Below are 16,975 nucleotides of genomic sequence, written 5' to 3'. Positions count from 1 at the left end.
TCTGGTCGCCTCACTATAGGAAGGATGTGGAAAAGATTGAAAGGGTGCAGAGGAGATTTACAAGGATGTTGCCTGGATTGAGTGGCATGCCTTATGAGGATAGGCTGAGGGAGCTCGGTCTTTTCTCCTTAGAGAGACGAAGGATGAGAGGAGACCTAATAGAGGTGTATAAGATGTTGACAGGCATAGATCGGGTGGACTCTGAGGCTTTTTCCCAGGGTGGAAATGGCTGCTACGAGAGGACACAGGTTTAAGGTGCTGGGTGGTAGGTACAGGGGAGATGTTAGGGGTAAGTTTTTCACACAGAGGGTGGTGGGCGAGTGGAATCGGTTGCCGTCAGTGGTGGTGGAGGCGAACTCAATAGGGTCTTTTAAGAGACTCCTGGATGAGTACATGGAGCTTAATAGGATGGAGGGTTATAGGTAGGTCTAGAAGGCAGGGATGTGTTCGGCACAATTTGTGGGCCGAAGGGCCTGTTTGTGCTGTAGTTTTTCTATGTTTCTAAATCTTTTAGAACTGAGGTGAGGAGAAATTTCTCCACCCAGAGGATGGTGAAAATGTGGAATTCACTACCACAGAATGTAGTTAAGGCCAAACTGTCTGATTTCAAGAAGAAATTAGATATAGCTTTTGGAGCTAAAGGGATCTAGGAGGAAGGGGGGAACAGGATATTGAATTTGATGATCAGCCATGATCAGGATGAATGATGGAGCAGGCTCAAAGTGCCGAATGGCATACTCCTGCTTCTAGTTTCTATGTTTCTCCAAGGAAAACAGTCCGAACTTCTTATCTTCAAAACTCATTCCTGGGATGAAGAGCTTCATTCTCGTGAAGCTTTCCTGCACTCTCTCCAATATCTTTACATCTTCATTAAAATGTGATGCACAGAACTGGACACAGTACTCCAGCTGTGACTGAATCCATGTCTTATACAAGTGCAATGTAACCTCCTTACTTTTATACTTAATGCCCCTATTTATAAAGCCTAGGATACCATATGCTTTATTAACTTCTCTCTCAATCTGTCCTGCCATCTTCAATGACTTATGCGCATATACACCCAAATCCCTCTGTTCCTGCACCCCTTTAGAGTTGTACCCTTTATTTTATATTGTATCTACATGTTCTTCCTACCAAAATGAATCACTTCATGTTTCTCTGCATTGAACTTCCATCCGCCACTCGGCCCTACATTCCAATGTATAAATTATGAAGTTCCACAATATCCTCTTCACAGTTCTCCGCTTCCAAATTTTGTATCATTTTCAGATATTGAAATTGTGCCCTGGTCACCAAGGTCTTGGTCATTTATCAGGAAAAGCAAGAGTCCTAACACTGATTTCTGGGAACTCTGGGGAAAAGGATGGCACAATGGTTAGCACTGCTGCTTCACAGAGCCAGCCACCCGGTTTCCATTCCAGCCTTGGGTGACTATCTGTTGGAGTTTGCACGTTCTCTTCGTGTCCGTGTGGGTTTCTTCCAGGTGCTCCGGTTTCCTCCCACAGTCCAAACATGTGGAGGTTAAGTGAATTGGCCATGCTAAATTGCCCTTTAGTGTCCAAATATGTGTAAGTTAGGCCTTTCCAATACCACCTCCTGTTCAATTTAAACCCCTCTAGTGTCTAAATCACCTGCTCTTTCACCATGGGCTGGGTTGCATCTTCTTCCTTGGTAGAGACAGATGCGATGTATTCATTTAACATTTCAACCATGCCCTCTGCCTCCACATGTCATGAGAAGACCTTGGCGGGTAAGATTAAGGAGAATCCCAAGGCTTTCTACAAATATGTCAAGAGTAAAAGGATGAGATGTGAAGGCATAGGACCCTTAAAAGGTGAAGGGGGAAAAGTTTGTGCGGAACCGTTAGAAATGGCGGAGGTGCTTAATGAATACTTTTCCTCGGTATTCACGGTGGAAAGGGATCTGGGTGGTTGTACTGCTGGTTTGCGGTGGACAGAAAGGATCGAGCATGTGGACATAAAGAAAGAGGATGTGTTGGAACTATTGAATGGCATCAAGGTTGGTAAGTCGCCGGGACCGGATGGGATGTACCCCAGGTTACTGTGGGAGGCGAGGGAGGAGATTGCGGAGCCTTTGGCGATGATCTTTGCATCGTCGATGGAGACGGGAGAGGTTCCGGAGGATTGGAGGATTGCAGATGTGGTCCCTATATTCAAGAAAGGGAACAGGGACAGCCCGGGAAATTACCGACCGGTGAGTCTAACCTCAGTGGTTGGTAAGTTGATGGAGAGGATCCTGAGAGACAGGATTTATGATCATCTAGAGAAGTTTAGTATGATCAAAAGTAGTCAGCACGGCTTTGTCAAGGGCAGGTCGTGCCTTACGAGCCTGGTTGAGTTCTTTGAAAATGTGACCAAACACATTGACGAAGGAAGAGCGGTGGATGTGGTCTATATGGACTTCAGCAAGGCGTTCGATAAGGTCCCCCATGCAAGACTTCTTGAGAAAGTGAGAGGGCATGGGATCCAAGGGGCTGTTGCCCGGTGGATCCAGAACTGGCTTGCCTGCAGAAGGCAGAGAGTGGCTGTGGAGGGGTCTTTCTCTGCATAGAACATAGAACATAGAAAGCCACAGCACAAACAGGCCCTTCGGCCCACAAGTTGCGCCGATCACATCCCCACCTCTAGGCCTATCTATAGCCCTCAATCCCATTAAATCCCATGTACTCATCCAGAAGTCTCTTAAAAGACCCCAACGAGTTTGCCTCCACCACCACCGACGTCAGCCGATTCCACTCACCCACCACCCTCTGAGTGAAAAACTTACCCCTGACATCTCCTCTGTACCTACCCCCCAGCACCTTAAACCTGTGTCCTCTCGTAGCAACCATTTCAGCCCTTGGAAATAGCCTCTGGGAGTCTACCCTATCCAGACCTCTCAACATCTTGTAAACCTCTATCAGGTCACCTCTCATCCTTCGTCTCTCCAGGGAGAAGAGACCAAGCTCCCTCAACCTATCCTCATAAGGCATGCCCCCCAATCCAGGCAACATCCTTGTAAATCTCCTCTGCACCCTTTCAATGGCTTCAACATCTTTCCTGTAATGAGGTGACCAGAACTGCGCGCAGTACTCCAAGTGGGGTCTAACCAGGGTCCTATAAAGCTGCAGCATTATCTCCCGACTCCTAAACTCAATCCCTCGATTAATGAAGGCTAGTACGCCGTACGCCTTCTTGACCGCATCCTCCACTTGCGAGGCCGATTTAAGAGTCCTATGGACCCGGACCCCAAGGTCCTTCTGATCCTCTACACTGCTAAGAATGGTGCCCTTCATATTATACTGCTGCTTCATCCCATTGGATCTGCCAAAATGGATCACCACACACTTATCCGGGTTGAAGTCCATCTGCCACTTCTCCGCCCAGTCTTGCATTCTATCTATGTCTCGCTGCAACTTCTGACATCCCTCCAAACTATCCACAACACCACCTACCTTGGTGTCGTCAGCAAACTTACCAACCCATCCCTCCACTTCCTCATCCAGGTCATTTATGAAAATGACAAACAGCAAGGGTCCCAGAACAGATCCCTGGGGCACTCCACTGGTCACTGACCTCCATGCAGAGAAAGACCCCTCCACAGCCACTCTCTGCCTTCTGCAGGCAAGCCAGTTCTGGATCCACAAGGCAACAGCCCCTTGGATCCCATGCCCTCTCACTTTCTCAAGAGGTCTTGCATGGGGGACCTTATCGAACGCCTTGCTGAAGTCCATATAGACCACATCCACCGCTCTTCCTTCGTCAATGTGTTTGGTCACATTTTCAAAGAACTCAACCAGGCTCGTAAGGCACGACCTGCCCTTGACAAAGCCATGCTGACTACTTTTGATCATACTAAACTTCTCTAGATGATCATAAATCCTGTCTCTCAGGATCCTCTCCATCAACTTACCAACCACTGAGGTTAGACTCACCGGTCGGTAATTTCCCGGGCTGTCCCTGTTCCCTTTCTTGAATATAGGGACCACATCTGCAATCCTCCAATCCTCCGGAACCTCTCCCGTCTCCATCGACGATGCAAAGATCATCGCCAAAGGCTCCGCAATCTCCTCCCTCGCCTCCCACAGTAACCTGGGGTACATCCCATCCGGTCCCGGCGACTTACCAACCTTGATGCCATTCAATAGTTCCAACACATCCTCTTTCTTTATGTCCACATGCTCGATCCTTTCTGTCCACCGCAAACCAGCAGTACAACCACCCAGATCCCTTTCCACCGTGAATACCGAGGTAAAGTATTCATTAAGCAGCTCCGCCATTTCTAACGGTTCCACACAAACTTTTCCCCCTTCACCTTTTAAGGGTCCTATGCCTTCACATCTCATCCTTTTACTCTTGACATATTTGTAGAAAGCCTTGGAGGTCAGTGACCAGTGGAGTGCCCCAGGGATCTGTTCTGGGACCCTTGCTGTTTGTCATTTTCATAAATGACCTGGATGAGGAAGTGGAGGGATGGGTTGGTAAGTTTGCTGACGACACCAAGGTAGGTGGTGTTGTGGATAGTTTGGAGGGATGTCAGAAGTTGCAGCGAGACATAGATAGAATGCAAGACTGGGCGGAGAAGTGGCAGATGGACTTCAACCCGGATAAGTGTGTAGTGATCCATTTTGGCAGATCCAATGGGATGAAGCAGCAGTATAATATGAAGGGTACCATTCTTAGCAGTGTAGAGGATCAGAAGGACCTTGGGGTCCGGGTCCATAGGACTCTTAAATCGGCCTCGCAGGTGGAGGATGCGGTCAAGAAGGCGTACGGCGTACTAGCCTTCATTAATCGAGGGATTGAGTTTAGCAGTCGGGAGATAATGCTGCAGCTTTATAGGACCCTGGTTAGACCCCACTTGGAGTACTGCGCGCAGTTCTGGTCACCTCATTACAGGAAAGATGTTGAAGCCATTGAAAGGGTGCAGAGGAGATTTACAAGGATGTTGCCTGGATTGGGGGGGCATGCCTTATGAGGATAGGTTGAGGGAGCTTGGTCTCTTCTCCCTGGAGAGACGAAGGATGAGAGGTGACCTGATAGAGGTTTACAAGATGTTGAGAGGTCTGGATAGGGTAGACTCTCAGAGGCTATTTCCAAGGGCTGAAATGGTTGCTACGAGAGGACACAGGTTTAAGGTGCTGGGGGGTAGGTACAGAGGAGATGTCAGGGGTAAGTTTTTCACTCAGAGGGTGGTGGGTGAGTGGAATCGGCTGACGTCGGTGGTGGTGGAGGCAAACTCGTTGGGGTCTTTTAAGAGACTTCTGGATGAGTACATGGGATTTAATGGGATTGAGGGCTATAGATAGGCCTAGAGGTGGGGATGTGATCGGCGCAACTTGTGGGCCGAAGGGCCTGTTTGTGCTGTGGCTTTCTATGTTCTATGTAAATTCCCTTTTTGGTACCTAATCAGCCCTACTTGAGTTACAATTCCTCAACTGCTGTGATGGGAATTGAATTTGCATCTCTGATCATAAGACAGGCCTCTAATCCAATAACACAACCATTAAGCTACCGTTCCTGATTTTTTTTTTTAAAACATTGAAATAGACCAGTTATCTACAAAGTAAGAGTTGGTCAAAACAAAATAAGTGGCATAGGTCTAATCAGCAACAAGTTGAATCGATATACTGCTTTTAAAGTACAGGAGTATGCTTCACAGGACAGAGTATGTACCAAGCTGCAGTGGAAGAAGAATCAGATGATTTACCAAATGTATGGTTAAAAAAAAGTGGTTATAAGAACTAGGAGCAGGAGTAGGCCATCTGGCCCCTCGAGCCTGCTCCGCCATTCAATAAGATCATGGCTGATCTTTTTGTGGACTCAGCTCCACTTACCCGCCCTCTCACCATAACCCTTAATTCCTTTACTGTTCGAAAATTTATCTATCCTTACCTTAAAAACGTTCAATGAGGTAGCCTCAACTGCTTCACTGGGCAGGGAATTCCACAGATTCACAACCCTTTGTGTAAAGAAGTTCCTCCTCAACTCAATCCTAAATCTGCTTCCCCTTATTTTGAGGCTATGCCCCCGAGTTCTAGTTTCACCCGCCAGTGGAAACAACTTCCCTGCTTCTATCTTATCTATTCCTTTCATAATCTTATATGTTTCTATAAGATCTCCCCTCATTCTTCTGAATTCCAATGAGTATAGCCCCAGTCTACTCAGTCTCTCCTCATAAGACGTTGGGACGTCTTGTTGAAGTACAAGACATTGGTAAGGCCACACTTGGAATACTGTGTGCAATTCTGGTCACCCTATTTTAGAAAGGATATTATTAAACTAGAAAGAGTGCAGAAAAGATTTACTAGGATGCTACCAGGACTTGATGGATTGAGTTATAAAGAGAGGCTGAATAGACTGGGACTTTTTTCTCTGGAGCGTAGGAGGCTGAGGGGTGACCTTATAGAGGTCTATAAAATAATGAGGGGCATAGACAAGGTAGATAGTCAATATCTTTTCCCAAAGGTAGGGGAGTCTAAAACTAGAGGGCATAGGTTTAAGGTGAGAGGGGAGAGATACAAAAGTGTCCAGAGGGGCAATTTTTTCACACAGAGGGTGGTGAGTGTCTGGAACAAGATGCCAGAGGTAGTAGTAGAGGCGGGTGCAATTTTATCTTTTAAAAAGCATTTAGATAGTTACATGGGTACGATGGGTATAGAGGGATATGGGCCAAATGCGGGCAATTGGGATTAGCTTAGGGGTTTTAAACAAAAAAGGGCAGCATGGACAAGTTGGGCTGAAGGGCCTGTTTCCATGCTGTAAACCTCTATGACTCTATAAGCCAACCCTCTCAACTCCGGAATCAACCTAGTGAATTTCCTCTGCACCCCCTCCAGTGCCAATATATCCTTTCTCAAGTAAGGAGACCAAAACTGTACACAGTACTCCAGGTGTGGCCTCACCAGCACCTTATACAGCTGCAACATAATCTTGCTGTTTTTAAACTCCATCCCTCTAGCAATGAAGGACAAAATTCAATTTGCCTTCTTAATTACCTGCTGCACCTGCAAACCAACTCCTTGAGATTCCTGCAGAAGGACACCCAGGTCCCTCTGCACAGCAGCATGCTGCAATTTTTTACCATTTAAATAATAGTCCATTTTGCTGTTATTCCTACCAAAATGGATGACCTCACATTTACCAACATTGTACTCCATCTGCCAGACCCTCGCCCACTCACTTAGATTATCTATATCCCTTTGCAGACTTTCAGCATCCTCTGCACACTTTGCTCTTCCACCCATCTTAGTGTCATCTGCGAATTTTGACACACTATACTTGGTCCCCAACTCCAAATCATCTGTGTAAATCGTAAACAATTGCGGTCCCAACACTGATCCCTGAGGCACACCACTAGTCACTGATCGCCAACCAGAAAAACACCCATTTACCCCCACTCTTTGCTTTCTGTTAGTTAACCAATCCTCTATCCATGCTAATACATTACCCGTAACACTGTGCACCTTTATCTTATGTAGCAGTCTTTGGTGTGGCACCTTGTCAAATGCCTTCTGGAAATCCAGATACACCACATCCACAGGTTCCCAATTATCCACTGTACATGTAATGTACTTAAAGAATTCCACCAAATTAGCCAAACATGACCTGCCCTTCATGAACCCATGCTGCGTCTTACCAATGGGGCAATTTATATCCAGATGTCTCACTATTTCTTCCTTGATGATAGATTCAAGCATTTTCCCTACTACAGAAGTTAAGCTAACCAGCCTATAGTTACCTGCCTTTTGTCTACCTCCTTTTTTAAACAGTGGCATCACATTTGCTGTTTTCCAATCCGCGAATTTTGGTAAATTACCACTAGTGCATTTGCTATTTCTCCCGCCATCACTTTTAGTACCGTGGGATGCACTCCATCAGGACCAGGAGACTTTGTCTACCTTTAGCCCCATTGACTTGCCCAACACTACCTCTTTCGTGATAATGATAGTTTCTAGGTTCTCACCTTCCACAGCCTTCCTGGTTTCTGGAGAACGACAGGATAAAAACAGCTGAAGGTCTGCCACCAAGCAATAAACAGTAGGTGAGGGAATGGAAAGCTCACAGAGTCAGAGAACGTTCGCCGTCGTCCCCCCCCCCCCCCCCCCCCCCCCGTCCCCCACCACCCTCCCCCAAACTAAAAGATTTTAGTAGAAAATTAAGGCTGGGGAAGTTTCAGAAGCAGAGTGGGAAGAAAGGGAGATCTGTAAATATGATTTTTGTTTAATGTGTTGGTAGCAATGAGCTAATGCAGGTCAAGGGTACATGGGATTTAGTGTAACACAAGATGCAAGCAGCAGAGTTTTAGACAAGATGAGGTTTGCATTGGGTGGATATCCAAAGGCAATGAAGAAATAATTTCTTGACTATTAGAAGTACAGATAAAGGTTTTGGAGTGCTGTGATACGAGGAAAGAATATAGATAGGTAATATTGTGGAATTTAGTACTCATATTGATAAGTTGGATATGGAATTTGAAGCTCGCTTCAGAGTTGATTAGAACATCCAAGTTGTATAGAATCAGATTCAGCCTAAACTATCAGCAGTAGAGGAAGATATGATTCATGGAAAGCGTATCTTGCTTTTTCATTGGGGTTGATACTCCACTGAAAATGTTTAGCTTAGTCAAAACTTGTCCGATAATCAATTTAGCAAAACCAATTTGATGATGGATAGGGAAGGCTGATTGTGATCAGCATACATCTAGAAACTGGCCACATATCTGTAATGTGTAAGGAAGAAAATAAATATCACCCCTTTCATGACTACAGGTCATCCCAAAGGGTTTTATCGCCATTGACATACTTGTTGAAGTGTAGTCATGCAACTGGAATGCAGAAAATGCATTTGCCAATTTGCACACAGAAAGATCCCACAAGTAGCAATGTGATAATGAGCCAGATCATCAGTTTTTGTAGTGTTGACTGACAGATAGATACTGGCCAGAACACCAAGAATAACTAATTTGCCCTTTCAGACAGCACCTCCCAAAACTGGATTTCGGGTTAAACATCCAGAGGTTGGACCTTCAACAGTACAGCACACCCTCAGCCTTGATTTTTGTGTTCAAGTCCTGGAATGGAACTTGAACCCACAATCTTCTGACTGTGAGGCAAGAGTGCTACCAACTGAGCCCAGCTGAGAGATCCAAGAACAAATCCTTGGATACTTCTGAGCTGTGACGGAACCGTGTAAAATGTAATGAAGTCTCAAACCTTGGTGTAGCTACTTGACTTTCAAGTTGAAATTTTAGTTTAGAAAATCTTACCTCGCTTGAATTTCCCCCAGCCATGCTTTAGTCCTTTTCCTATTTGGTGCTTCCCCCATTTTAATTTTTTGTAATCCTTTAGTAAACAAATTCAAGAACTGCGAAACCTAGCTTCTTTCCCCTCTAGAATATAAAGCATTTTTTTTAACTTAGGTGGAATTTAACCTGTCTTATTCACACCTGTGTGATTAGATTAATTCTTTAAGAATTGAAATATTCTAGAAAATGTCCCAAAGAAATTTAGCAGTGTCTTTGGCAATGATACAGTTAATAAAGGCGTGCAACAGTCATACAGACCACAATCGCCAGGTTCAATCACTGACGTTCAATCACTAACTATGCTGTACTGGCAGATGTTAGATTGGAGTAGACCTCTGCACTTGGGTTACGCATCCCTGCATTAATTAACTTTCATATCCTTGAGTTTAAGGAGGGAAAATTCAATCCAGATAATCACCATACTGTGATCATTGCTAGAGAGTGCATATTAAGCGAGAATGGGGCAATGTTCAGCTGTGATGATTTCCAATTATTCCAAATTCCATAAAGAATGATTACTTGAGCACACTAATGTGCCATTGAACTACGCCACTGAAGGAACTTATATCTTTCAGAAAAGGAGAGGTTTAGCCCAAGTTTGGTTTAGCACTTTTTTAACACCTGACATGTTTTAAGTTTTGAAGCGTTGCAGAAATAAATAGCAGCCATTTACAAGATGGCAAATTGAAATAGCCTACTGGGCATGAGGTTCTAATGTGCACCTGCAGTTTGGGTACTGCTGAACATGAGTGATTATCCACCAAGCAGTTTCCTTATTTTAACCAAGTTATTAATTAAGATAAAACTAAGTTACTCTGACCTATTGTGCATTCCTGTCTCCTGGAATAGTACTGATCATCTCAGAATCATAGCTGCCCATTTACAAATGATATGAAACTATTTTTAAGATGTGATGTTTGGATAGGGGTTAAGGCTGTATTTATGCCTCGTTGATCTGAGAATGTAGTAATGGATTTCTCCTTAAACTGCCGTAATCCTTAACCATGATAGCATATTGTGAGACTTGGAGTATGTCCTTCTCGCATTGTTACTCTTCCTTTTCAGTGGAATAGAAATTGGCTAGTTTGAACATACTGAAATGCTATCATTAGAATCAAAGTTAATATGATAGGAGTTAGATTGGTGTAAAAGACTTATAATAATTATTTTCATTTCAGAGCTGATCCACTATCAAATATAGAATTAAGTTTTACCACCAAAGAGGACGCGATTGCCTTTGTGGAAAAGAATGGTATTATGCTATTTTTCTTTAAACCCGGGTGTTGAATTTAAAATTGCTTCTTGATCATGATTGTGAACTTCTGCTGTAGCATTATATTGAAAAGTTATATTACCATTTTGTTTCTGATTAAATTAATAGGACTGAACATTAACCACATAACTATTGTTTCTGAGAAGAATGGAACTTATTTTCAAAGCTTTATTAAAGTAGTTGTCATTGTATAAATAGGAGTGTAGTGCAAGTTAGTTGAGTCTTAGGTGAACTTTTCTGGTCGAATTTTCTTCTCTGATCCAATCAAAACAACAGCCTGTTTATAATTTTACTTTCATATTTGTACAATTTATATAATCATCTAAAATTCCATTGTCACTTTTTAAATGTTGTTACCATAGTAGAAGTGATATTTGTAGGTAATATATAAAAAGCAGACCCTTTTTGTGAACAGTGTTCTAGTTTATTTTTATTTCAAGCTCTTCGATAGGTGTAAATGTCCTTGACTAAAATATCCCAGACTTTTCGTGCCAAAAGACCATGCAAATTGCTAAATAATGAGAAAAATGCAAAGAATAAATCTTATTTTAATGGGGAAGGGGAACACCAGGACCTAATGGGAACTATACACAGATAATTCCAGTTTAATAATTTAATTTTTTTTCATTAAAATAAATATTTGCTTTAATTATTTTTAACTGTGAATAGCTTTTACTCTGAGAAGATTTGGTTATTGACACATTTCAATAAAATTGTGCAAAGTTGGATCACTACAAAAGAATTGCAGCAGTCAAGTTTACCAATAATTTAAAATCCAGATTATCATTTATGTCTCCCTGATATAGTTGCCATATAAGGTGTGCTGTTGTGGATTGTACGTAACTGTAGTTCTTGAGATATACATTGCTAATGACTATTACATTTGATGTTGTTCTACATGCAAGGGCGAATGGAAGTCACTTAAGCCAGAATTTCTTCAATTTTTTTGTGTCAGAAATAGGTATTCTGCTGTGATTGTTGTTTTTAAAGCATAAATTGGTTGTAAATTCAGGTTGATTTGGCCTTCAGGAGTCTAAAAGGAGCTGCAAAGTGCTTTTTTATATGATGGGGTAATGTATTTAAAAGTGACAGAATAATGTAGGGTGATATATTTTCTTTTTTAAAAAACTCTGAATGGAAGAGGGCGTGGTGCTTTGGAAGACCAGATGAATTTTGGTAGATGCTTTAAGGATATTATTCATTTTTTTAAAAGGTTAAGGAATTCTAGATACGATTAAAAAACCAAGGGGTGACAAATTTATATAAAACCTTAAAATTTCAGTTAAAATAAGATGGAATACTCAGTTTCACAAATTCAAAATGTTATTGATATTTAGGGAGACCATAGTATAGATTCATTAGGATGCTTCCAGGTATGAAGTAATATAAATATGAAAAACATCTTGGAAAGATTAGACCTGTTTTCATAGAACAATGCATCTTATAAGACAAAATAATGGAAGTGTGTAAAACTATGGAAAATGGTGCCGCATGGGGCAGCGCGGTGGTACAGTGTTTAGCACTGCTGCCTCACAGTGCCAGGGACCCGGGTTCGATTCCTGGCTTGGGTCACTGTCTGTGCGGAGTCTGAATGTTCTCTCCGTGTCTGCATGGGTTTCCTCCGGGTGCTCTGGTTTCCTCCCACAGTCTGGTTAGGTGCATTGGCCATGCTAAATTCTCCCTCAGTGTACCCAAACAAGCGCCGGAGTGTGGCGACTAGGAGATTTTCACAGTAACTTCATTGCATTGTTAATGCAAGCCTACTTGTGACACTAATAAATAAACTTTTCAAACAGTAAATAGAAGCAGGCTATTTTCAGTAGTTAAAGGATAAAGAATTATATAGATACAAGATTAAAAATTAGCTTTAGGAAAGAGAGCAGGAAAATTCTCTTTACACAGATAATTGTGAGCATGTGGAGTTTGGTTCCAAGTTTAAGCTTAAGGCAGTAAATTTATCAACATTGAATAATAGGTTATACAGATAGATGAATGAAAAGGGCATGTAGTAATATGGGAACAGGCTGGGGTAGATGTGTTTAGAAGTTGCATGGAGAGTGACCACAAACAGGATATGGTTGGGCTGAATACATTGTTTCTATGTTTAAACTTGTGTTTGTATTTCTGTGTATTGCATAGGAGGATGATGGATAATGCAATTTGTTACTTCAGACTTAGAACATTTAGTCAGTAATATATAAATGCTCTCTGAAAAGGCAGTCTGCATTCTGTATCCTACAAAAACCAAACCATGAATATCGTAAATTTCACCTTGTTTACAACTTCAAAACTTTTCTCTGTAATATTTTTTAGAAATTGTACATACCGTTGTGATCTATATCAATAAATGTTCAATATAAAGTTCTGAAGTGACTTTAATCATGTTTAAAATAAAGTTCTTACGCAATAAAATGTTTCTTTTTCACCACAGGTTGGAGCTATGAAGTAGAGGAAAAGAAGGTCAAGGTGCCCAGACCAAAATCATATGGCGCAAACTTCGCTTGGAACAGAAGGACTAGGGTGTCAACCAAATAAATGGCACCATTGCAGTTGTCTATTTGACTAAAAATAAAATCAATTGTTGTATTTAGTTACTCTAATATCTGAATAAATGTAATCTTTAACCAATTATTTTTGCATAGCCTTCTTTCATAGAACTTATGTTTTCCCTAAATTTCATTTTTTCCCCTCTCAATGGCTCACAATAATGCACAGATTCCCATATGGACGTGACCATGCTCATTGGGTAAGCATCCACTGTTCCAATTAAGAAATATTCAAGCTCCTCATATTGACCTGTAGCTGTCAGATTAAAGAGATAACTAGAAAAAGAGCCTAGTTCATTCCAAGCAAGAAGTATTCAATGTGAGCTAGATCATGGACCACCATAATTTGGTGGTATGATTCTGTGATTCTCAAAGTTGAGTTTGTAGAAAAAGAGGGCTTTGTGTTTTTGTTTCAGATCATTAACTTTTCCTCAAACACAGTTGTGACATAATGGACTGTACAAATAGAACAGTGTGGAGTTAGGGTGGGTAAGGCTATAACATGCCAAATAATTCTGGTGATCTCATCTCATCAAAGCGTGGTAGATTTCTTAAAATTGAGAACTGTTTGAAACTGCATGATAAGTTTTGATTTCAACAAAACTTTGAGGCAGAAGACCATATTGCAGAGTGTATTTACACCTTAAAGGAAGAATAAATGAAATATTGACCATAGTAGATGGTATTGACTATAAAGAAAAACAAATAAAGTTGCTGTAGGGAGAGGTTAATAGCTCAAGGTGAGAGAAGGATCACTTACCAAATTGTGAGGATTTTCTTGTATCCTGTCCAGAAGTGTATGAGATCTGTGATGATCATGTTATACCTGCAAGAAATTGTATTCCCAACTTTCATAATACGGGCTTTAATCAGTATGGACACACGACCGAAGCGAACTCCAGATCCCAAATTATTTTACTCAGAACCAGGGAGGGACAGATAAGGATGCAAATCAACAGAACAAGTGCGACCATCCTCAGCAAGAGGAACAGAATCCTGCCGAACTATCAGTCAACCCAGGCAATGAGAGAGAGAGGGACTAATTCATTTTCACCTCCAAAGCTTTGCCTCTACAAAATGTGGCCACAACTTCAAGCAGGTACCCAGAGGCTTCCAATTTCCATCCAACCAAAGAGCCATGTGAGAGAACCCATCCAGCTGCTCACATGTATTTTAAAAGGACTAAGATTTGGACAAAGGATGCTTTGACAAAGGGCCACCTGAACTCGAAACATTGGCTCTATTCTCTCTCCACAGATGCTGCCAGACCTGCTGAGGTTTTCCAGCATTTTCTCTTTTGGTCTCAGATTCCAGCATCTGCAATAATTTGCTTTTATCTAAGATTTGGACACATGGTTTACTACTTGTATTTTCTATTGCAAATAACCTAAAAGCATATTTTGTCACCAGAATCCATCTTTACTTGTGTGCAAGAGGAAGGGCATGTGTTTCGTTACATTTACATTTTGGGATGTTGTGTGAAGAAAGATTATCCTTTTTGATTTAAATTTGCCTGAGTCTGCTTTGTGTTTATTACTGAAAATCACAATACTCAAAAGATTTAAAACACTTCCTCTAAAACACATCATGTTGCAGACAACCAAGAGGTGAGGATAAAGGGGAAAAGTTATCCCATCACCTCTACTCATCCGTAACAGATCTTAAAAGTGCTTTCCAATCTATAGAAAAAATATTTAAGTTTTAGGTGGCCTTGCTTTGTAGAATTATAGGTTTTAAAACAGCAACATGCATTTGCTTTGTTCTTTCAACGTAGTAAAATATTCAAAGGCAAAAGTGTTATAAAACACAACTGAAGTCGGAACCCTGTCAGATATTAAGACATTTGACCAAAGCTTAATCAAAAATATTGGTTTTAAGGAGCATCTTAAAAGGAAGAAAGAGAGGTGGGCAGGTTTGGGGAGGGAATTCCAGAGCTTAAGACCCCAGCAACTGAAGGCACTGACATGAATGGGGGCACAAATAATATCAGGGAGGTGCAAAGAGCCAGAATTGAAGGAGTGTGGATATCTTGGAGGGTGGGAAGAGGCAATAGAGAAGAGCCAGGCAACTGTAGGGATTCATAAACAGGGAAGAGAATTTCAAAATCGAGGCATTGCTCAACTTGGAGCTAAGCTAGGTCAGCTGCGTGGGAGATGGTAAACGGAACTTGCTGCAAAATTGATGATTATTGCTCTTGTAGCCACAATATTTATGTGGTTAGTTCAGTTTTTGGTCAATGGTAACCCCCCCCACGATTTGATTGTGAAGAATTTAGCAACAATAATGCCATTGAATGCCATGGGGCAATGGTTTGATCCTCTCTTGTTGGAGATAGTCAACTTGCCACTTGTCAGCCGAAGTCTGGATATTGTCCAGGTCTTGCTGCATTTGGAAATGGACTACTTCAGTATCCGAAGGGTCGTGAATGGTGCTGAACATTCTGCAGTCATCAGCAAACATCCCCACCTTCACTGGGTCATTGATGAAGCAGCTGAAGATAGTTGGGCCTAGGATACTACCCGGAGGAACTCCTGCAGTGATTTCCTGGAGCTGAGATGACTACCCTCCTATAGCCACAACCATCTTGCTTTGTGCTAGGTCCCAGAGCAATATCCTGCGTCTCTGGATTACTAATCCAACAAATACCACTCCACCACCAGGAGATTCCAGGTGGTTGAAGACATCACTGGCAATGATGGACAAAAGAGATGGAAGTTAGAGGAGTGCAGAATTTGAGGAAGTTTGTATGAGTGGTCTATAAAGAGGGGCAAAAATTAAAACACAAACATGGGTATTTTAAATTGGAAGCAATGAGGGCCAGAGAGCAAGGGTAGGGTCAATGTGTAGACAAGACTTGGAACAAGGAAGGATAGATTATGGGCATCAGAGTTTTGACTGAGCTGAAGTTTACAGAATGTGGATGGAAAGGCAGCCAGAGACCATTGAAATATTGAAGCGAAAGTGACAGACATCGATGCAATTTTCAACAGTAGATAGGCAAGGATGCATGATATGGAGATGATGGTAGATAATCTATGATGACAAGAATGTAAGGTTGGAATCTTGACTTGGGTTGATTTGGATGCTGAGTTGAGAATGGCCGATTCAACTGGAGATAGTGGAATAGATGGGATTGGTAGCAGGGATAATTAGTGGGTGTGGGGGACCTAATACCATGGCTTCAGCCATCCCAGTGTTTTAACTGGAGGAAGCTGCAACTCACCCAAGAATGGATATCAGAAAAGTAATCTGAGGTTATAGTCAGTGGAGAGATGGATACCAGGACTGGAGAACGAGAGCTGGGTGGTCATCAGCATGCAAATAGACAACGCATGTCTTTGGATCACAAAGGGGCATTATACAGATGTGGAAGAGGAGGGGGCCCAGGTAAGATCCTTCAGGTCCCGTAATGCAGGGGCTGGAAATGAAACTTTTTATGGAGGTACTCTGGCAATCAGATGAGTAAAAGTGGATGCAAGCAAAAATCAGTCCCACTGAGCAGGACAATGGAGGAGCGACATTAGAGAGGATGGTGTGGTCAAATGTGTCAAAGGCTGAAAGGTCAAGGAGGATGAGGATTAGGCAAAAGGAATGCTCTGAGCTTGTCCTTCAACACCCTGGTATGAAATCTGTGTGGTCTTTGTTTTCTCAACAGTTCCTGGTCTGTTGTTGAGACCTCTGTCCTAATGGCACGTAAGAGGCTTATGACAAAATAATTGCACATGGAATTGAGGACAATTTGGTCACATGAATAGAGAGATGGTTGAAGAGTAGAAAGCAAAAATTCACTGGAGTTTTTCTTGGCACTGTTACTTTTTACAGACAAATAATCTGGGTTTATTAGTTGAGT

General features: G+C 42.1%; 1 protein-coding gene across 1 annotated transcript in view; it reads left to right on the top strand.

Moving 5' to 3' along the window:
- Nucleotides 1-13,208, top strand: part of ndufs4 (NADH:ubiquinone oxidoreductase subunit S4) — a 150,709-nt gene extending 137,501 nt beyond the window's left edge. Inside the window, exons 4-5 of the mRNA XM_078219423.1 lie at nucleotides 10,485-10,558; nucleotides 13,011-13,208. Of these exons, the coding sequence (XP_078075549.1) occupies nucleotides 10,485-10,558; nucleotides 13,011-13,114 (178 nt within the window). The 3' untranslated portion in view covers nucleotides 13,115-13,208. The remainder of the gene's footprint in view (nucleotides 1-10,484; nucleotides 10,559-13,010) is intronic.
- The last annotated feature ends 3,767 nt before the right edge of the window (nucleotides 13,209-16,975 follow it).

This window comes from Mustelus asterias, chromosome 1 (assembly GCF_964213995.1).
Source record: "Mustelus asterias chromosome 1, sMusAst1.hap1.1, whole genome shotgun sequence".
NCBI lineage: Eukaryota > Metazoa > Chordata > Chondrichthyes > Carcharhiniformes > Triakidae > Mustelus > Mustelus asterias.
Note: the sequence above shows the minus strand (reverse complement) of the source record. Positions and strands in the feature narration are given on the sequence as shown.